This window comes from Zootoca vivipara, chromosome 14, assembly GCF_963506605.1.
Source record: "Zootoca vivipara chromosome 14, rZooViv1.1, whole genome shotgun sequence".
NCBI lineage: Eukaryota > Metazoa > Chordata > Lepidosauria > Squamata > Lacertidae > Zootoca > Zootoca vivipara.
Genome location: NC_083289.1, coordinates 44,056,437 through 44,079,078, shown reverse-complemented (window position 1 = coordinate 44,079,078; position 22,642 = coordinate 44,056,437). Strand labels below are relative to the sequence as shown.

The 22,642-nt window shown below is 42.8% G+C and overlaps 1 protein-coding gene across 3 annotated transcripts in view; it reads left to right on the top strand.

Moving 5' to 3' along the window:
• The window catches only part of LOC118092636 (uncharacterized), a 42,433-nt gene extending 23,307 nt beyond the window's left edge, over positions 1 to 19,126 (top strand). The window contains exons 3-6 of one of the 3 annotated variants that reach the window (XM_060282679.1): positions 1,749 to 1,849; positions 11,211 to 11,370; positions 15,104 to 15,284; positions 18,214 to 19,126. In XM_060282679.1, the coding sequence (XP_060138662.1) occupies positions 1,749 to 1,849; positions 11,211 to 11,370; positions 15,104 to 15,284; positions 18,214 to 18,383 (612 nt within the window). In that variant the 3' untranslated portion in view covers positions 18,384 to 19,126. Of the gene's footprint in view, positions 1 to 1,748; positions 1,850 to 11,210; positions 11,371 to 15,103; positions 15,437 to 18,213 lie in introns of those variants that run through there. The other 2 variants (XM_035130952.2, XM_060282680.1) reach the window with 2 other exon arrangements.
• The last annotated feature ends 3,516 nt before the right edge of the window (positions 19,127 to 22,642 follow it).

Genomic DNA, 22,642 nt, shown 5'->3' with positions numbered 1-22,642 from the left:
AACCAGAGGCATAGGTGCTTCTGAAAAATTATCACAAGTGGTCCAAAATATTTGAAAACAGGTAGTAATTGAAGTACCCTTGCCCTCTCTGAATGACAGTTCTACTTAAAAGAGGCTGCATGCATTCACCTACCAAGTTGCATTTTGCAAAATATCAGAAACCTTTGGGAATAGATAGACACAGTTGTATCTTAAAGCTCTGTGTATTTAAAAGCCACAGGTGGCTCTCAGTATTTTGCTGTAAACATCTCATCACTCCAAGCTGCAATAATCATGACATTAATGATACAGACGGACATCTGGGGGACGATGCAACAAGTTCTGCAAGCCCAAGAAGACTTTGGGTTTGGGTTTCTTGAATAGCAATGCCTCATGGCAAAGTTCTTTTTGAAATGAAAGTTTCCAAGAGCCTGCTGGCCATAGGATTCTGCCTAAAATGTGTGTACAGTGGTACCTCAGTTTAAGTACACAATTGGTTCCGGAAGTCTGTACTTAACCTGAAGCGTACTTAACCTGGAGCAAACTTTCCCATTGAAAGTAATGGAAAGTGGATTAATCCGTTCCAGACGGGTCCGCGGAGTACTTAAACTGAAAGTACTCAAACCGAAGCGTACTTAAACCGAGGTATGACTGTATCTGCGTGTATGTTAGCTTTCTAGCATCTCTCTTTAAATGTTTCGAGTGAATTTAATGCACTTGTACTTTTAACGAAAATTGTGTACAGTACCTGCCTTGAATTTTGACTTTTAAAAACCTGGATGGTAGTTGAAACATTGCAGCAGAACTAAAAAGAAAGTGGGTTTAGTGAAGTTACTAACAGCTCTGTTAAGCTAAGGCAATGTTCAGCCTGATACGCTGTTTGTCCCCTTTTGTGTACCCAGGCTTACTCTCAGCTAAGCACAGACATGGGAATATGACTTTACCTTTTATTTCAGAGGGACTAGCAGCCTAGTCCTAACCACATTTGTTATTCAGAAGTCCCATGCAGTCTGAAGAGGCTTACATTTCAAGTACATACATTTAGAAGTGAAGCCTACATTGGCAAATATTTGAAGACATCTCCTTAATTAGGCTGTCGATTGTATTGTAACAACATACTTGTAGAGTCTGCACTTTATACTAGGGTGGGGATGAATCTATTTTTAAAGAAGTTTCTTGCACTATTTAGCTGACGGTGTATTTAGCTGACAATGAAGGCTTATATAAAAAGACAATGTTTTGTTCTTGATGAGGGGGTGAGGAGTAAGGGATGGGTATAAGTCAAAGAAGGGCTTGTTTAATATCTAATTAGGGTGTTCACCACTTTCACTGTATGTGGCTTCTTGGTCCACTTTTGTGGGAAAAGAGACTTTAAAACTGAAGATAGAGTTTTATCTCCTAGAAAGCCGAGGCAGATTTTGGAATTATTCTCTGTAAATGCCCTTTTAAAACTACCAGTTAAAACTCTGTACTTGCAAAACAGCAACTGCATACTAGCACCTGAGTGAGTTTTGCCCTTTTGAAAACGGGTTGTGGCAACATGGATGGTCCCTGCAATGCTTTCTAAATGTCCTTGAAGGTTTACTGTGAAATAGCAAAATATCATGAGAAGTCTGGGGGACAGGGAGGACGAATGCCCACTCTGCAAACTCACATGCCTTATTCATGTGACATATATTCTCTAGAAGAGTTTATATTTCCTGAGTATTGACAGAATTGGAATTAAATTATAAGATTATTCGCTAAATGTCGTGCTTTTTAAAATTCAGTTCTATAAGGCATTGGTCAAAACCCAGCTCTCCTCTGAACAACCTGTCAAGAGTTCTGTTTCTGCTACTAGAAAGCAATCCAGCGAAGTGGTTAAAGAAAGGTAAGATTACTTGCATTTAGAAAGTGAAACTTTCCAATAGTATATTTCCTGACTTAATATTGTGTTTAAACTAGAACTGATGCAAAAGCTGCACTGCTTTGTGAAGTTATTGGGCACCACCCACCAGGATGTATATTTTTCAACTTGCACAGCCGAGATGGTTGCTGGTGGATTGTGGCCATTTTCTTAAAGTTAGGTCGTGCTTTATATATATATAAGCTTGAACTGAATATGTGCCTGTACTAAATTTTGTATGCAACGCCAAAAATCACAGCACAATAATGATTTGTTGATGTTTGTCAATAGTCTTGCTTATTAGTCATTTTTTTATAACCACATAAGTATGTAGAAAGGCTTTTTAGAATGTAGTGGATAAGTTGGTAATGCTTATGGAGGCTACATATCTAATTCACAGTGAAGCCTTGCATGACTGAAATATTTGCTGTTATGTGACTGACCAATACTTGCTTCACTTGCTTCATAGAAGAAACTAACATAGCATTGTCTGTTCTGTAGAGCAAAACTGTGTGTCTTCCTTTTTCTTCCTCCTCAAGGGTGCAACTTCTAAAATCAGCATCCTATCTGCAGCGTTAATTAATATCAATGGAATTTGTGCAAGGACTTCATTGAAATGGATTGATGTTCTTTCTTCTTCAGCACAGCTTAGTCAATTGCATTTCTGGGTTTCCCCCCTCTATGCACAGTGGAGCACTGGGTGGGATATTAAAATGTCAGGTTTTCAAATCAGTCAAACATGGGCATAGTACCTGTAAGGGGGAAGGCTTATAGGGAACAGCCCCCCCCCACTCATCAGGTCGAGTTCCTCAGAGAGCAGTAAGTCCAGCAGCGGATCAGATCACAGAACCCAAATGTGGGAGAGTTCTGGCAGGCCTCTGTCCCTCCTAACCCCTCAACAGAACTGCAGATCTAAGCAGTATGAAAGACAAAATAGATTTGCATCTCCAGTATATCTGCCCAAGCCCCATCAGTGCACACCAGTTAAATGAGAGCTCAAGAGGTGCACTTGTTGTGGTTTAGTCGTGTCCGACTCTTTGTGACCCCATGGACCAGAGCACGCCAGGCACTCCTGTCTCTCGCAGTTTGGTCAGACTCATGTTCGTAGCTTCGAGAACAGTGTCCAACCATCTCGTCCACCCATCTTAGACCACCCATTTTCTCCACTGCCTCCTGGCACTGTCTGTATGCATAACAACATAAGAACCTTGAAGGATTGCATCAAAGGTTCACACATTCCTGCATCCTGAGTCTTTCTGTGACCAGCCTGGTCCCTCCCGGGCATGATGATGGCAGCGCTCTCCCACGGTTGCGCCCCAGCCTCTGGCATTTAGTCATACACTGCCTGGGAGTATGGAAGTTTTTATGGCCTAGTCTCTTCTCTTTAGTTTTGTCCAATTCCCTTTTCAAAACCTCTAAGCCTGCCCTGAGGCCCATTTCCAAAATGCCTTGTGGCAGCAAACCCTTTAATTGTTGTGCTTTGTGTGAAGTGTTTTCCCCATGCCTTAGCACTGGGATGGGAAAACAGGGAAAACAGCTCCATTGAGCATTATGGGATTCCTCTGCACATGCTGTGCCTGTGTGCCAGTGGCTTTCCTATCAAGAAAATGTTTATAACTTCTGCTCACAGGTTTCTCTAGATTTAGATTTGGCATGGACCACTGTTGAAGAGGTACAGCAACTTTCTAGATTTTCACATTTTATTAAAAAATAGCTTAATGAAAGGGGTTCATGTACCACATTCAAACTATGTTTAAAAGAGAGTTGCAACCCAGGAGTGCATTGGTATCTGTAAAAATACGTACACAAATTTCCAGAAGCTGATGATGGGATTGCATCCTTGCACCACAGGAGGGAGATAGAGGTCAAATTCAATGTTATTAAAAATGTTGCAGCCTTTTTAAGTATCTATATATCACCCGCGAATCTGCTGAATTTTTCTCTCACTGTTGTCATAGCAATTAGCATAATATATCAAAGCTGAAAACCATATGTATGCATTGTGATGGTTTTTAAAATCTGAACACGAAATGCTGCTGGATGGTTTTTACAGTACTGAGCTGCGTGGGAAAAGAGAAATAAAAAGTCGTGGTTGAAAACTCAGAACCAGTTTGCTTTTACTGTCTTCTTCCAGTCTTGTCGTTCTTCTTTCTGTCTTGGCAGGAAACCACTGCTGTCAGCTATCCTTTTCAATCTGTCTTTCTGCTGTTACATAAAGTTGAAAGGGCAGGTATACTTACACTGTCCAGGGTCCAAAGAACCGCTTTGAGGCTTTTTATACGTAATCAACCGGTATATAAATTGTATGAAATAAATAAGTAGATAAACTATGGAACAAGTTCTGTGGGGCATTCTGCAAATAGTTGCTTGTCCTTTACCTCTTGGCGAGCTTCCTTTGATACTGAGGGGAGTTTCAAAATCAGTTTGCAATAGGTGGTGGCTGCAGTGATGGTAGTCAGAAGTCCGGAGGGGAAAAATCAAATGCCACTTGTGTGTGTTTCATAGGGAGTTGCCAGCCAAGTAATGTCTACTCTGACTGGCAGCTTTCCAATCCTTAGAACTGCCTGGTACCTGATCCTTTTCACTGGATATGCCAAGGATTGAACTGGAATCTTACCAGTCAGTCATATTATTTCCTTTAAAATATATATATATTAAACTCTATATTTTTGGTCCAGTGGGTAATGAACAGACTAAAAAACCAACAAAGCACATTGTGGATGTGGCAGGTATACAAGAGAAGAAGAAAAATAGCATAAGTATATATTTTAATATACTGAAATAAATAAATAGGTAAATAATGCATATTTATTTTTAAAAGGCCAACAAAAGAGCATTAACATCTAATTCTAAGATGTATTTTAATATAAATTGTATTTTAATATTTTGCTGGAAGCCGCTCAGAGTGGTTGCGGAAACCCTGCCAGATGGGCGGGGTATAAATATATTATTATTATTATTATTATTATTATTATACTTTATTTTATTTTGTAAAGAAAAATTTTAGTGAGGAGGGGAATAGACACATGAGGTAAATCATGGATGAGGAAAACAAATAGGGGGGAATACTAATTAAAGCTGCTACCAGATGAATTCATACCTTGCGGGGAGACTACATTGAGATGGGACAATTATCAAGGTACATGATAAAGGCATACCAAATACAAGCATAATCCTCAGGCTCTGCTGGCTCTTGGTAGCTTCACCACCCTCAGAAGCACAGGGTGGTGGTTTGGGAGAAAACATTCCATGTTATGGAATTCTCTTTCCACAGAGATGCACCTGGAACCTTTATCATGCTGAAGATGTATGTCTTTACCCTGGCCTGTGACATCTGAGATGTATATTTTCAGGATCCACCCTGTTCCTGTGACTATGATGGTTTTTAAAACTGTTTTAAATTTTTTTTATCTTGTCCCCTCCACCCCAGAAGAACTGTTTTTCGTACTGAATTTTAAGTAGTTGTAACCTGCCCTGGGACTGTAATAATAGCTATAAAATATTGAATGTGGTGGACCAAGGGGGAAATATGTCTGTGTAGATTGCAAAAGCGACTCAGAGGTCAGTGCAGTGCAAACACACCTGATTGGTACTGCCAATGTGTTTGTATGGCACAGACCTCCCCACTTCCTTCCCCTCTTCCTGTCAGTAAGCAACAGCTGCCCACCTGCTGGAAAGCTGGCATAGGTGCTGCACCCAACCCAGTGAGCCGCTTGTGGTAGATTGAGAATGCCCTCCCTCCCCTACAAAGCAATTATGAATTTGCTTGAAATGCATCAAAATTTCACCGGGCGGGGGGGGGGTAACAAATCTAGTCTTGGTATGATTTGCTTTTAATTTGAGGTTGCCTTGCTCACTGAAGATTTCAGAGGTCCATGGAGTGATATAGCATGTCCTTTTGCATTAATAAAGAATAAATATTTAAAGTGGGTGCAAGGTGTTGAAAGCGCTACAAACAACACTACATTAATTGCTTTTCCTTTGTGCAAGAGGCCATTTCTAGCAAAATGCGCTAGATGGAGCTCATGTATGACGTACTGGAACATAACTGCCAAACCGATATTTTTGGTCAACTGTTTTCTGTTGTGTCACAAGCCTCTCCTCACTCATTCACACATTATGCATTGGCAGAGGCCAGTGTCCCCATACAGCTCGTGCTTCCATATGTATTGTGCTCCCTTGCACATTCATATGAAAATCTTACATCCTGTTAGCTAAACATACTTGCCCCCAGTTAGAATCATCCACAAATAGTTAACTGTGCACTTCAAAAGAGAAAAGAATGGCCTGTCAGTTGAACCAAAGTTAAGAAATGCATAAATAAACTTCCAGAAACCCCACATTTTAGTCTGTATTTCATGGGGCATGATGCTGATGGGGACTGATGGGAGTTGGAGTCCCACAACATCCATTGAGCATCACAGTGGGTACCCCTAATGTAGCACAATGCCTCTGGCTCCCATTATTCCCGACTTTGGGACTTCATCAGCTGCACAATAATATTCTCCTGGAATGTCTTGTCGAATAAGGCAGGTAATCTGGTTTCCACCCTATAAATCTGTGGGGCAGAAAGGATGCAGGTAGAGCTGTAGTCAGGAGTTTGGTACTGTATTGTTATTGCATTTGTATTTGTTTATTTTTAAACAAATACAAATGCAATAACACTTATCCAGCAGTACAATTACAGTGGTGCCTCGCTTAACGAATGCCCTGCTTAACGAAATTTCCGCTTAACGAAAGGATTTTTCGAGCGGAGGTTGCCTCGCTAGACGAATGCGTTTTACGAAAAATTCATCTAGCGAATCGCGGTTTCCCATAGGAATGCATTGGAATTCAATTAATGCGTTCCTATGGGGGGGGGAAATTAAAAAAAAATTCAATGCATTCCTATGGGATTCGCTAGACAATTTTTTCGCTATAAGAAAAGACCCGTGGAACGAATTAATTTCGTCTAGCAAGGCACCACTGTAATTGTGTTTGTTTTAGGAGTTTGGTACGGTTGAGTTCTTGCCTGCCCAATAGCATCACAGGAAGTTAGGCTCTAAAAATCAAAGTAGTTTTCAGCTGGCCATCCCTAGGAAGCATATGTTTTTATGCCAGACAGAAACTTTACTGCTGCTGGTGAAGAGTCTGATTAGGCTGTGTGTAAGACTACTTGAGAGAGAGAGAGAGAGAGAGAGAGAGAGAGAGAGAGAGAGAGAGAGAGAAGCAAATGGAAACACCACCTCTGATCAGGGCCCAACTGAGAACCAGGAAGGTGTGGATTCCCTCCTCCTCCCTATGATGAAGCAGGTTGTTGCCTATGGCACCTCATGCTGCAATAAATCAGTTTGTCTCTATAGTGCCCCAGATTTCTCAGCATTGCTGCAACAGATGTATTAAATCGCTCCCACCTTGTGACATGCTGACGGTGAGGTTGCATTGGAGTAGAATTGCTGTCGGCAGCAGCAGCTTTGGTTTCCTTTGATGTACGGATTCTCATCTGCAAGTTAAAATAATCACGGGTTTGTTGATTTATTCTCATCCATGGTTCATAGGCAGATATTTGCATCAGCCACCAACCATTGCAATTTGCTTAGAAAGTGCCAATGTATATACAGGTGAAACTTGGGAAAATTAGAATATCGTCAAAAAGTGCATTTATTTCAGTAATGCAACTTATTATTTTTTACTTTTCTTTTAATTTTTACAAATTCTTTCTTTTGGAAATTCCACACTAATAAAACAAATAGTAACAATAATACAAAAATAAACATTGCTATTACATTTCATTAATTACATTCCATTTATAATCGACCCGCCTAACGACAAATAATTACAATTACAACAAATAAAGGCGTGACATATCTTGCTTTGCATGTCATGCATCTATCTCGTATATTGGTTTCACCTTTTAAGTTGCATTACTGAAATAAATGCACTTTTCGACGATATGCTAATTTTCCGAGTTTCACCTGTAAATACACCTATGCATATAAGATTGGCATACTATATTTAAATTTATACCATTTAAAACTTGGAGAGCATCCTCGTGGACCTTATTTTAATATCAGTCCCTAGAAATTATGTCATCCCAGACTTCTTTGATGTAGGCTCGCCCATGGATTAAAGGTAGAGCTGTGAAGATGGCCCGTCCTTGTATGAGAGAGAAGTTTTTCTTTCCAGCTTCTTTTGATCTGACAGAGATCAGGCTGTTTAGCCTGGAGTATTTCACTGTGATCTCAGTGTTTTTCGAAGTACTTCCATCGACCTACTGATTTTATTTAATTCTAGGCTATTACCAATCTAGCGTACTTGTGTGCCCCTTCAGGCCACTTGATATAACGTGCATAGCCTTTATTCTACGATGCTCAGAAATGACCATAATTAGAGCGGCCCTAGCAATTTCTGTCCAGCATAGTTTGCAGACATACACAGGCATTCCTAGATGTTGCTCAATCCTCAAATGTGTTTGCATCCTGTCCCTGTGTGAAGGAGGAGCAGATGTACTGCTGAAGAAGAATGCAGAGCCAGGTAGACAGGAGTTCTGTCAGCGTTCAGCCCTGCCCAGACCTTGAACCTCAGGTCTCCTCAGGGGCAGGACTTTCTAGCAGATCTCACGATTACCAATGTGGAGGAGCCATCCGATTGGAACATCCCTGCCATAGCCTTGGCGGTCCCCACACCATTTGCCTGGGATCCTGGCTGGTTCTTAGACACACACCCCATCTTCCGTTGGAGCAGAGGTGACAGCAAACCAGCCATGCAGCTTCACTGCTATTGGTGAAGTGTTTGACTAGCTGCAAGTCAGGCTTCAACCAGGCCCTGAGAGAAAGGGGTGGGATGAGGCCTTGGTCTTAGTGGTTTCATTGCTGACGCATTAACTCTCCTTCGAGCTCTAGCCTTCCTGACCTTGGGGAAAGGGACTCCTACTCATGCAGAAGCTTCCTGTTCTCTTTTGTGATGAGACTGTTCCATGTATGCATAGGGATGATCCATGTATCATTATCATTATTAATTTGTTCCCCGCCCATCTGGCTGGGTTGCCCCAGCCACTCTGGGCAGCTTCCAGCATACATAAAAGCATAGTAAATCATTAAACTTTAAAAAACTTCCCTATACAGGGCTGCTTTCAGATGTCTCCAAAAAGATATATAATTACTCATCTTTTTGACATCTGATAGGAGGGCATTCCACAGGGTGGGTGCCACTACCGAGAAGGCCCTCTGCCTGGTTCCCTGTAACTTCACTTCTCACCGTGCAGGAACTGCCAGAAGGCCCTTGGTACTGGATCTCAGTGTCTGGGCTGAATGATGGGGGTGGAGGTGCTCTTTCAGGTATACAGGGCCTAGGCCATTTAGGGCTTTAAAGGTCAGCACCAACACTTTGAATTGTGCTTGGAAACGTACTGGGAGCCAATGTAGGCCTTTCAGGTTATATAGTCCCAGCGGCCTCTCCCAGTCACCAGTCTAGCAAGCGCATTCTGGATTAGTTGTAGTTTCCGAGTCACCTACAAAGGTAGCCCCACGTAGAGTGCATTGCAGTGGTCCAAGCTGGAGATAACCAGCGCATGTACCACTCTGGTGAGACAGCGCGCAGGTAGGTAGGGTCTCAGCCGGTGTACCAGGTGGAACTGGTAGACAGCTGCCCTGGAAACAAGTATGCAGGAGGAGTTTCTCCTGTAGACGGAAAACTACCGGTATATGAGAGAACGGTAATACTGTGGGTGCTGTTTGAGAACATACAGGCACACATGCTGAGATTGCTGTGTAACCCAAAAATTATATACTGTATATTCCTGCATATAAGACTATTTTTTAACACAGGAAAATCTTTTCAAAAGTTGGGGGTGGTCTTATACGCCGGGTCATATTTCTTATATGGCAAGTATATCCCAAACTCTATATTTTAACTGGAAAAGTTGGGGGTCGTCTTATACACCCAGTCTTGTACGGTATATGGGAATATACAGTATATGGGAGTTGTAATCTAACAGCATCTCAAGGGACACAGGTTCCCTTTCCCTGAACTAGACAAATTGCTTTTTCAAGTCTTGCTATAATGGCTAGTCATTGATTTGGAAACAGTATATTTGCTAATAGTTTCATTCAAATGAAGGAGGACATTGGGTCTTCCTGCTTTCTTTGCCTTGGTTCCACCCATTCTCCAGCAGCAGTATGAATACTGTCCTGAAACAGGCTTTTGGATTGAATTCACTCTGTATATTGATGAAGAGCATGAGAAGATCCTGCTGGATCAGGCCAATGGCCCAACTAGTCCGGCATCCCAGTGGCCAACCAGATGCTGATGGGAAACTTGAAAGCTGGGCCTGCGCACAACAGCACTCCCCACACCTGTGATTCCTAGCAACTGGAATTCAGAGACGAAATTGCTCTGACAGTGGACATAGAACCTAGCCATTGTATATATACCATCAAATTGAAAGAGACAATACAGTGTAACTGTAAATTATTTCCTAATACCTTTTGGAATAATAATAAAGATACAATGAAGACACAATACATTGCTTATCGTTTGCTATTATTAAAGAACATTTGCTGACTTTCTCAAATCAGTTAAGTACTTCAAACAATCTTTTTAGGTAAGGTTGGTTTAATACTCATTGAGCAAGCCAACACTGGTATGAACTTACATGGCAATACATCTCTTAGTGTGAATCGTAAGCATATTTACATGGAAGCAAGGTCCACTGAAGTCAGTGGGACTTGCTTCACAGGTTAGGGGTGGCTACTAGCCTGTGACCCACAAGATGCCCTTGGATTTGGCTCCCATCATCCCTTACCATTGGGCACGCTGGCTGAAGTGATGGGAGGTGGAACTCAATGACACCTGAGCAACCATGGGTTCTCCATCCCTGATCTAGGTGATGTGGGTGAGATGACTGGGTCTGAAGCCTGACTCTCCCTAGGGCTTTATGAATGAAATTTGTTTCTGCCAAGAGCAGGGCCTTTTTATTTGTGAACCCAGAGCTTTGGAACACTCCCCCTCAAGAGGTTATTTTCTGATCTTCTTTGATCATGTATTCAGATATATGTAAAAACCTTTAGGCAAGATGCAGAAACCAACTTTGTGTTTACCCAAAGGGCTCATATATACTGGTATACCCTGCTGGTTCACTGCCTCCACCTCTACTTGGGGCATTGAACTCCCTTCTCCTAATGCAAACTGCTGTTGAAACTCTCCCAGAGGGAGGGAGGCTTAGGCGGGAAAGTACCAAATTAAATGCATAGTTCTTTGGAGTCTGGCTGTTGATCGGACATAACAGTGGCCAATCAGTTTGAATGGAATGTAAATGATAAAAATAGCAGTGTTAACTGTTAACATATTTGCTTTTTTCCTTCCTCAGAGCTTTACAGACTGTTCAGTTGGGATATGCAGATGTCTTGGATTACCTTGTTAGAAGCCAGAAGCTTGATCTCAGTGTTGCTGATGAAAAGAACAGAAATCTAATATTTTTAGCCACTATATATGATCAGTCAAAGATCTTGGATTATTTCATTGAAATGGTCAGTCACTCAGAAGATTTACATTTACATTTATTTTTTAGATTTCTGAAACTCTTATTATAAAGCAGGAGGTGTGGAAGGTGATACGCCTGCAAACCTATGCACATTTACCTGGGAGTAAGCCATGTGGGACAGAATTACATTTACTTCTGAGTAAGCCCGTCTAGGATTGCACTGTAAATTGCTATTTTGGTATAACTTTGATTCTGATCTGCGCTATCATTCCTTCAGATTTTAAAATATTCGGATTCATTTTTTGTGATAACGTCATTTGCAAACATGTCACGTTTACACTTTAGATGTTTTGCCATCTACTTAAACATTTGGCCCTCCAGATGTTGCTGAGTGACATCTCCTATAATCCCAGGCCACTGGCCATGTTTGCTGGGGGTGATGGGAGTTGTAGTTCAGCAACATCTGGAGGGCCAAAGGATCCCCATATCCAACCTAAAATGTCTTTGGTGCACATCTGAAACTGCAATGTGAAAAGCAACCTTCAGTGATGTGAGGCTGAGTTAAAAGACTGCTTCTGAAAACTGCACAGCTGTTGATTCATTATCCCCCAAGGGTAATGTGCAGGCTTATGGAGTGGTGACTGTTCAAATTCCACAAGGCGTTGCAATTGTCTTTTTGCAGAAGCAAGCTGGTGTCAACTTTATTAGTTCAGGGAAACGTTTGAATTGATGTCTGCCTCCCAAACTCAGTAGCATCTCTTGGAAATTGTTTTCCTTGGAAGCGTGAATTACAGGGAGATGAGCTCCTCAATAAGCTCAGAAGTAATTTACAGTGAATTCCTTGGCTTATCCACTCATAAGTAAGTTCCACGGAGCTCAGTGGGACTTATTTCTAGGCAAGATTAGCACAGAACATAAAAAGTCCAATGTTGCAATCGGAATTCTTATAAAAGAGTTTATAAGGCACCAGACTTACAATAGATGGCAAAAGTATTGAGAGGCTCTGCAGAGGTACTGTTTCTTCTTAACACCCAAGAGGTCATCATCTTGATCAAGAGCCATCATTATCTTCATAAATGGTGGCGTTGGTGATGATGATGACAACAATTACTGATGAGGTTATACAAGTTGAGCGTGCTCAGTTGGCATGGAATGCTGGCGGGGGGCGGGGGCGGCGGCGAGAGCAGGGTGATGGTGTGACAGGGAGAATGAAAAATCCAAGCCACTCTTCCTCTGGGTCCTGCATCTCGCATTTGGGTCCCTCCTCCAGCTTACTCCATTTCAGCACCAATTCTTTTATGCAACTACATTCATCTATCACAAAATGTAGATACTGCTTGAATAAGTGGCTTACAAAAGCTGTGCAAAGCTGAGCATTTAAAGAAAATGAGAAGAATTCTGCTGGATCAGACTGGAGACCTAACTTCTTAGTCCAACATCTTACTTCCCACCGTGATCAGCAAGATACCTCCAGGAAGCCAAAAAGCACAGGGCATGAAGGCAATGGCCCTCTCTTGCTACTCGGTGGTATACTGCCTCTGAACTTGGAGGTTCTATCCTAGAAAGCACCAAAGGGGCAAACACCCCTCCCCCCCTCCATTATTGGATCTCTGTTGCTTCTTGGAGAAAAGACATTTTTTTTCACATACAAAATGATAACTGAATGATAACTAAAGTGGAAATTAAAACAAATCTGGGACTTCTCTCATGCACCCAAAACCAGTGTTAAGCAGGATTGACCTCTCTGCACAACAGCTGGTGCGTGGAGAAGTCAACCCTCTCCCCCCTTCCTCTACAGGCCAGCCCTGACAGGTGGGCACCAACACCCACCTGTCAAATCATCTGGTGTAATTAAGGTGTCTGGTGATTGACAAGTGGGCCCGCCACCTGTCATAGTTGGCCCATGAGGTTGCCAGTGGTGGTGGGAGATAGAGATGGGAAACCTTTTTGGCCTGCTGGGCCATATCTTTGTTATATGGCAGTGGTTTCCCATTAGCTAAGTACTGTGTACCTCCTGTTTTTCAAAAGCCAAGCCATTGAAACAATGGACATCTCTATGGTAGTTTTTGTTATGTGAATTGTGCCACAGAGTGGGTTACTCCCGGGGGTCCTCAGGCCACCAATTGGGAACCACTGTTATATGGCATTTGCTTTTCCATTTCGTTTGATAAAACTGCAAAGGGAGAGAGGGCTTCTTTTTCTAAACTCCTGATAGTCCAGAAAGCTATGGAGAAAGATGTGCTCCACAGGGAAGGGAATGAACTTCCCTTTGTGCTGAGGTCACTTGGGTAAAGGGTAAAAAGGTTGCTGCTGCCTCCTAAGCAGGCAATGCTTCCTAGTGCCTGGATTAGCAGGAATTCTGCAACTCCCGTGCTGATGCACAGTTCTATTTTAAACTGCCGTACCCTGAGTCACGACAGTCTGGAGTAGTATTGCTTCCCTTGCGGTATTGCTGTCTTTCCACGATTTCAACAGGGATCTTTCCTGTCTCGGGTTCTTTAGCTAGAGATTGCAGGAACTGAACCTGATCCTTCATGCGTGGGAAGCTGCAGATCTTCCAGAGCTGTGCCTCACTCTGCACTCTGTTGCTGCATTGCGATAGTGAAGTGGAACCTCCGGGTTCAGAGGCAGTATACTGTTAAATAACAGTTACTGAGGGGCAGCAAGAAATGTGTGCAATTGCCTTCATTTACCTTTAGTGTGGACCTCCCAGAAGGTACTGATTCTGCACTGTAGGAAATGAGACGCTGTACCAGTTGGACCTTTGGTCTGATCCACAAGGGCTTGATTTATGTCTCTGTAAGTCTTTTAAAATCCAAGTCTTTATACGCCCCAAATCCCCAAGCATTTTGTAAAACTCCAAAACCATCAATGAGGTTTCTGATGCTGCTGTACTTACGTAGTTAAATTTATTTCAGCATTGGTTCTAGCCTATATGAAGAGAGGTGGGTTTTTTTTTTGGTGTGTGTGTGTGTATTTTTACATTAAGAGCTAACTGGAGAACAAAATACTTATTTCTCCATGAGTTTTCTAGGTGGTTTGGAAATGGAAATTACTTTAGTTTTAAAACTTCAAGGCAAATGAGAATTAGAGATGGAAGTGATCTAGAAATCAAAATTTTCATGCATTGACAAAATGGGTCCAGCAACAAAAATTTTGCAGCATGGAGTCTCTCTGTTTAGGATTACAACCAACCATATTATTTACTGGGAAAGCTATTTTATTCCCCTTCCCTGGGTTTTGTCCAGTCTAGCATTCTGTGTCCATTGAGCATGCTCAGTCCTTATTGAGCTGCTTTTAGGGTTCCCCCCCCCCCAAAAAAGATTTATACGTCTGGAAATCTTAGGATTCTCAAAAGCCTGCTGATACTTCCTTTGGTGTGGATGTGTGCAATTTTGGCTACATAAGGCTCTACATTCACAGAATGAGTTTGCTATTACCGTAGTATACAATATACTAGCAATGCTGCTCAGGAATTCTAAGAAACCAAAAAACCAGTGCAATTTTGAAAGGTTCAGTTTGCCATCTTCATTCTAAATGTTGTCCAACTGTATCCAAACATAGGTGAAAACCTGCTCCTTGATCTTGTGAATCATCATGCAAAATATGCTTACGATATCTTAAGAGGAGGCGTGCAAATGCATAACTTGCAGCATTTCCCCCCGAATATATAGTAGATTATGTAGGAAAGTGCACAAAATGCTGGCTTTCTGATTTTATTCTAGCTGGCCCTTAGCTCTGCTTCGGTGGGTGAGCAGTATTTCCTGCTAATTTTCCAGGCTCTTCCTGTGCCCAACATAAACCAAGTAGCAGAAAATGGAAACACAGCACTTCATGCCGCAGTAAACACTGGAAAAATGCATCTTGTGTCTTCGCTCTTGCATTACCCTGGAATTAATGTGAACGTCCCAAATCCACAGTGCGATGGGGCGACTGCGTTACATCTTGCTATTGCTTACGGTAATGCTTCAAACCTTTTTTTGATAAATTCTGATTTTAAGGTAGTTCTGCCATTTTACAAGTGCAAGGAGGTAATACAGGTGTTTTGCCCCGCTTTCTTACGGCCAAATTAGAGGAAACAGTGGAGATTGTGGTCAGATAGAAGCAATCCAGTGTTGGGGGGGGGATTGGGAGTTGGTCCCTATGCAAGGGGTGGGGAAATCTCGGGATTGGGACCAAGTCTCTGCCTGGCCTGCGGAACTCTCCGAAGACCAGGGGGGGAAACCTAGTTAGTGCTTTCCCAGCTTTGGGAAGGAGTTAGTAGGGCTCTAGGACCCTGCCAGAGCCCTCACACTGCCTTACCTGCCTTTGGGAAGGTGGGGTTGGGGGTGGGTTTGGCCTTGCACAGGGTGTCATAGTACCCTACTCCACCACCCCCTCATTCCAGGCCACCCCCCCTCCCTGGCCTTGCTTCATGCCCTGAGATTGCCTAGCTCAGGGCTCAGCAATCTTTTTCAGCAGGAGGCCGGTCCACTGTCCCTCAGACCTTATGCGGGGCTAGACTATATTTAAAAGAAGGGGGAGAGAACTAATTCCTATGCCCCACAAATAACCGAGAGATGCATTTTAAATAAAAGCACACATTCTACTCATGTAAAAGTGTGCTGATTCCCGGACCATCCACGGGCCGGATTGAGAAGACAATTGGGCCGGATCCGGCCCCCGGGCCTTAGTTTGCCTACCCATGACCTACGTAGCTGGAATGTGCTCCTGAACTCTGACAATGCATCTTGCATGTCTGGATGGAGGTTAAGAGAGGGGGTGTTGGTAGAAATTAGCCAACTGCACAAAGGTAAATTTTACATGTGTTGCTCTGCCTACTTTTGCACCTGGTAGCATCCACCACTGGCATGTGGCCCTTAGAAGGTTGCCCAGAAGGGAATGCGGACCTCCGTTTGCAAAAAGTTCCTGACCTGTGCCATTTTCCTGATGAGAAAATCATTCCCACCCATTTGCTCCTTAAATGAAAGCATATGCATGCCGTTATCCATAGGTCTTCATGGGGCAAATAACAGCTTTGGGCAGTGGTGCCATCCTGGCAGGGATCGGGGAAAATGTCCAGGGCCCCACTGAATAGAATTGACAGGAAGGTACCCAAATGCAGGCTTACCACATTTTTAAAGTAAGTTCGTGTTGTTAGCATCCATCTGTCTCGAGAGACAATGGAGTGCACCTCTGGGGTGAGACTGCAATCCTATACAGTATACCTGCTTACCTGGGAGTGAGTCCCACTTGACTCAGTGGGAGTTTCTTTTCAGTAAGCATAGGATTGTGTTATAGGTGATGTAATACACATTCATACACAGTGACTGCATGCCTGGCAGCAGGGTGTGTGTGGAGAGGGCAGTTTCATAAACCGCAGTGCTAAATATGCTACAGAATAGGGGCACTGGGAACTCTACTCCAGCACTGCCATCTTAGAGGAGCTCTCTTGGAAAAGTTTCTATCTGCTGGGTTCCTTTATCATTCAGGTGTAGGGGAGGGAGAAGTAGACTACATTGACAGTGCTAAGCAGATCTCAAAATACTTGTTGTCTGCCCTGTCTGACATGGAAAATTGTTATGCATGCCACACATACCTGTCAGATTGTTGTTGTTTTTTTAAAATCCAGAACATCTAGTCTTGTCCCTGCCCTGATCTTAAAGTCCCAACAGTTTTAAACCACAACAAAATTTAAAGACAAAAAACCCCCACAAGTATTCTACCGTGTTTCTCATATTATAAGACACGTCTTATATTTATTTTTTCCTGAAAAAAACACACCATGGCTTATTTTCAAGGGATGTCTTATTTTTTAATTAAGTACCGGTATCTGTACAGACCACAGACCTGCTCCCACCGGGTCTTCGCGCGCGGCAGGCAAAGGCTGCAGCCGGGTCCCGGGGCTGCGTGCGCGGCAAGCAAAGGCTGCAGCCGGGTCCTGGGGGTTAACGCGGCAGCAGCAACCCTTCTTTGCCACAGACCTGCTCCCACCACCCGGCACGGCTTATTTTCGAGGTATGCCTTATATTTTTCCACATCAGGAAAATCCTGCCATGCCTTATTTTGTAGGGATGCCTTAAAATATGAGAAACACGGTAAAACGTGCATTAATATTCCTAAAGGTTGTGTTAACATAGACATCATAATTAAGATGCTTCCTATTGTCATGTTTTAAGTCTGAAAGGTAAATCTGAAATATTTCACTTGGTAAATTCTAATCCACACATCTGTTGCTAAGCCAGTTAGGAGGTGATTAAGAAACTTTGCTAAACCAGATAGATAAAATCAAAAGTCTTGGAAGACCTGGATTAAATTCCTGAGATCTGAGCAATACAACAAATCATCAAGTTGAAAGCCCATTGTTAATGGTTTATTTTCACAAACATATAAAAGTTGATTTTACAGCTGGGGGATGGCTTAGTTGCAGAGCGTACACATTTGAAGCAGAATGTTCCAAGTCCGTTCCCTGGTCTCTCCAATTTAAAAATGCACACCAAGTAGCGGGTGATGGATAAGACCTCTGTCTGGTACCCCAGAGTAAGACTGGAGAACCTCAAAACGTTGTGAGACTCCCAACTCGCATCAGACTCAGCCAGCAAACAGGGATAGTGGAAGTTACCTACACCTGAAGGGTCACTACTTCCCCATCCCTGTCCTAAATTTTTGGAATTTGTTGGCATCCGTTTTTCTCCGGAGACAAGGGAGGCGTGCACCTTTGGGGGTGAAGTCAAACTGTTGCAGCGCATGCTAGATAAGCTGTTGATCTTACTCTGTGTGAGGCAGCTTCGGGTGGTTGTAGAAAATATATTCTATGCCAAAACATTTACACCTCTCTCTCTCTCTCTCTCTCTCTCTCTCTCTCTCTCTCTCTCTCTCTCTCTCTCTCTCTCTCTTAAAATCTATTTAGGGCACCTGGGAATTTGCTATTTGTTGCTGAATGCCACCGCTGATGTAGAAAGTCCCATGGGAGGGTTGACACCTTTGCAACTTGCCGAGATGTTTGGGAATGAAACTATAATTGCCCTTATCAAAATGCACGTAAAGAAATTTAAACTAGAAAATAAAATGTTTGCCTGATCATCTTGTTGAACAACATCCTGTAGAATTTTTGAAAATATACCACCTATTTTAATTTTTCTATTAAAGCTTTCTCCCCGCACAAACTTTGGAGGTGAGTGTGTTTTCTTTGTTAGAAGTCTGGCATTCTTTACCAATGGTGCTCCTTCAGTTAGGTTCAATTCTGTTTTGAGTGCTTTATTTTATTTACCTCAATCTGAGGCTGCTTCCTGGTTTTCTTATATTTCTGGGTTCTCAGCTGTGACGGAAGGGACAAACTGCTGGTGGGAGAACAGTATGCTGCTTTGGGGACAAGAGCAAATTGACTCGTGGAGAACCTGAGAACAGGGAAGGGAGAAAAGGCATATGTGGTCACATGACAGCTAGTCCTGTCCTGCCTGGAGCAATTGAGAACATAAGAAGAGCTTGCTGGATCAGACCAATGACCCATCTAGTCCAGCTTCCTGTTCTGACAGTGGCCAACCAGATGCCCGTGGGAAGCCTGCAAGCAGGACCTGAGTGCAAGAGCATGTTTGCCTTCTGCAGTTTCCAGCAAATGTTATTCAGAAGCATGGTTGGAGGCAGAGCATAGCCATCATGGCATGAGTTCTAGTATCATGGGACCACGGGGGCGGATTTTCTCTATCCACTTTCTCCATGCTCTTAACTAAAAAGTCCCAAATGCTTCAACCTTTCCTCATAGGAGACCTGGACCCACCATGAACCAGGGTGGAAGAGTAGGAAAGAGGTGAGATTTGTGGAGAGGGGATAGTAACTGGGACGTTAGGGAGGGAAGTAGGAAAAGATGCTAGGATGGTTGGAGTGGAAAAGAGAAGATGGGGGTAGACGTTCCCAGTATTTATCAAATTTAATGGGCATTTAGATTGTTTTGGGATATTCAGATACCAGACTCCTTTTGCAGTGGGATTGAGGGGCTGAATACAGTTGTACCTTGGAAGTCGAACGGAATCCGTTCCGGAAGTCCGTCCGACTTCCAAACCTTTCGGAAACCAGGTCATGGCTTCCGATTGGCTGCAGGAAGCTCCTGAAGCCAATCAGAAGCTGTGTCTGACGTCCGGGTTCCAAATAACATTTGCAAACTGGAACACTCACTTCCGGGTTTGTGGCGTTTGGGAGCCAAAACATTCGACTCGCAAGGCGTTTGGGATCTAAGGTACGACTGTATGTCAGAATGAGCCCCAGAATAACACAGCTTTCCTTCAAGATGCAGTTGACGTAAGTTGAGTAACATTTACAGGAATAGAGAGGCCGTGAAATCACATTATGCTGATAATGTACTAATATTGTCCTATGAAAGTTGAGTTATTAACCCCAACAGCTGATGAGTCAGCCATTAAAGAATCATGCAATGGGCTTAAGAGCCAAGGGACGTAAAAGACTGCTGTCTCCTGTCTCCATCTTTTTTAACCATTAAAAATCCTGTGCATAGTTATCTGGACATAAGCTCCATTGAGCTCAGCGGTACTTACTTCTGATTGTACAGGTTCAGTTTGTGAAACAGGTTCAGCTTTAGCGAAATATTTTCAGCCAGCCAAAGTACAGCTTTTAGCTTTCAGCTAGAAACGCAGACATCCTTGATCATTTAAACTGCTGGCATGAAGTAGAAACCCCATCCAATAAAAGTTAAGATGTATCCAGCCTTTGCTTTATTGTTTAACTCATTATCTGCCTTCCTCTATGCTAATCTGTCACGAATGAACTGGGAAGGGTTATAATCATCTCATTCACTTGCCAGAGAAAGAAGGATCCTGGTACTCTGGTGCTCTGGCAGATGAATTAATTGCTCCTGCTCTGGAAAAAAGTATTGGGAGCTGCATTCCTCTGCAATCCCTCTGTACTGTACCACTGAGGTTGATTATTAATCACTGCAGCCCTGATCTGTAGCCTTCTTGACTAAAAGGTGGTTCATAACATAGCAATGTTTCATTTGAAATCACAAGGTGCTATACAATGAAATAAAATATTAAAATTACAATTATAAAATAATCAGCAGCCAATAGGTTAGGGCATACATAAAATTAATAATCTGGAATAGTGCATTCTTGTTTCACTTTTGCAAAGAGAACCAGTGTGCTGTAATAGATTGTTGGACTGTGACCTGAGTAAAGGTAAAGGGGCCCCTGACCATCAGGCCAGTCGTGTCCCACTTTGGGGTTGCGGCGCTCATCTCGCTCTATAGGCCGAGGGAGACGGCGTTTGTCCGCAGACAGCTTCCGGGTCATGTGGCCAGCATGACAAAGCCGCTTCTGGTGAACCAGAGCAGCACACGGAAACGCCGTTTACCTTCCCGCCGGAGCGGTCCCTATTTATCTACAGTACTTGCACTTTGATGTGCTTTCGAACTGCTAGGTGGGCAGGAGCTGGGACCGAGCAATGGGAGCTCACCCCGTTGCAGGGATTCAAACCGCCGACCTTCTGGTCAGCAAGCCCTAGACTCTGTGGTTTAACCCACAGCGCCACCTTGGTACCGTGACCTGAGTAACCAGGGTTCAAATCCCCACTTAGCCACGAAGTTCACTGGGTGACCTTGGTCCAGTCACTGTCTCTCAGCCTCTATCCTACCTCACCGGGTTGTTGTGAGGATAAAATGGGTAGGGAGAGCCACGTACACCACCTTGATCTCTTTGGAGGAAAATATGGTATATAAATGTTAGAAGCATAATCATAACAAAAACAATAAACATCACTGAGAAATATGCTAGCATAAATTCCGCAGTGATGTTTGCAGAATACCAGGTACAAAATGAGATGGGCAACCTAGTTTTTAAATCTTGGTTGGGTCTCTTGTCTGCTTAGGGTAATATCCATGGAGCAGTTAGAATCCCACATGCTAAATATATCAGATTCTGGGCTGCGTAGTAAATTGTTTTCCTACACTGCTGATGGTGTAAATCCTATTCTGGCCACAAAGGGAATGTAAAGTGCCAAATCCATCTCAGTTCCAGCACCATAAACCACAGTGGGATTTCATCAGGTATTTATTTGACTCCTGTATGCTTGCAGCTTCCTAGGAAAAATTCCTTTATTTAATGTTTTTTTTCCACTCCAAAATTCCTTCTTTGCCTTCTGAAATGCTGGGCTGATTAACAAGATTTTCTCCTCCTTATGCAAAATTAACGGGAAATAGAGATACTGCACCCCATTTTCTTAATTAAAATACAGATTTTTAAAATGGTTACCAATCCTTGCTTCTATGCAAGTCTTTGATGCAGTTATCCTATGCTGCTAATCAATGTTTTATTACTCTCTCTATGAATGCTTAATGATCTTTCAATATTATTTTAAATGTTTTCCTGGAAACTTAGCCCCTGAATACACATTGCCATTACAAAGCAGTTGCTCAATAACATATATATTTTATGCTTATATGTTGATATTTTAATATTCATTTGGAAAATCTACCCTAAAAAGTTGTGTTTACTCTTTATAACTACGTATGTAGGAAGGAAGGCTTGTTAAATTGTCAATAACCTTCCTCCAACTGTGAGACATCTGGCTAATTAATGAAATTTAGTTTTTTTATGGTGTTATGAGTTTGACTGACTCAGTTAGCTGTAATGAGAAGATTTGCTGGGGTTTTGCCTGACAAACTTGATGGGTGATTTGGGACAAGAGAAAAGGGCTTCAGTGATTCTTAATGTTGCCTGGATTGCAATTTCTATCCAGGCTATGGGTTTTGACACACCTGAAAGAGTTTGGGGTGGGGGTGCAGAACAGAAAGTTATAAACAAGTTTGGATTTGGGAAAAGACAGCCATATAAAATGTGTAGCTCAAGTCAGCTAGCCTCGTAGCAGATTGGTTTGTTGCTTTGTAGAATCTGAAGCAGCCTCATTCTACCTAATGATAGGGCCGGTCCTACCTGTAGGATCCATAAGGGGAAAGCTGGATTTGTGATGGTTTGGCTTGCCAAGTGTAACAACCTCTCAGGGTACTCCCAAAAGGTTACCTTATATCACAAACTGGTCATTCAGGTCTGATTTTTCTTTGTGCACATCTGGTAGGTTAGCACCCACACATTTACATTTTTCAGTCATAATACTCCCTGGTGTTCAGCCCCTTCCATCCATACTAGTAGTTGGAGCTCACTCAACCCATAGCTGCCAAGTTTTCCCTTTTCTCACGAGGAAGCCTATTCAGCATAAGGGAAAATCCCTTTAAAAAAGGGATAACTTGGAGGTTCCGGTTTCCGCCTGCAGGAATGGCGGACCTGTTTTCCATCTCTCTGACCTTCGTAAGGAATTTGGCGGTTGCTAGGGGA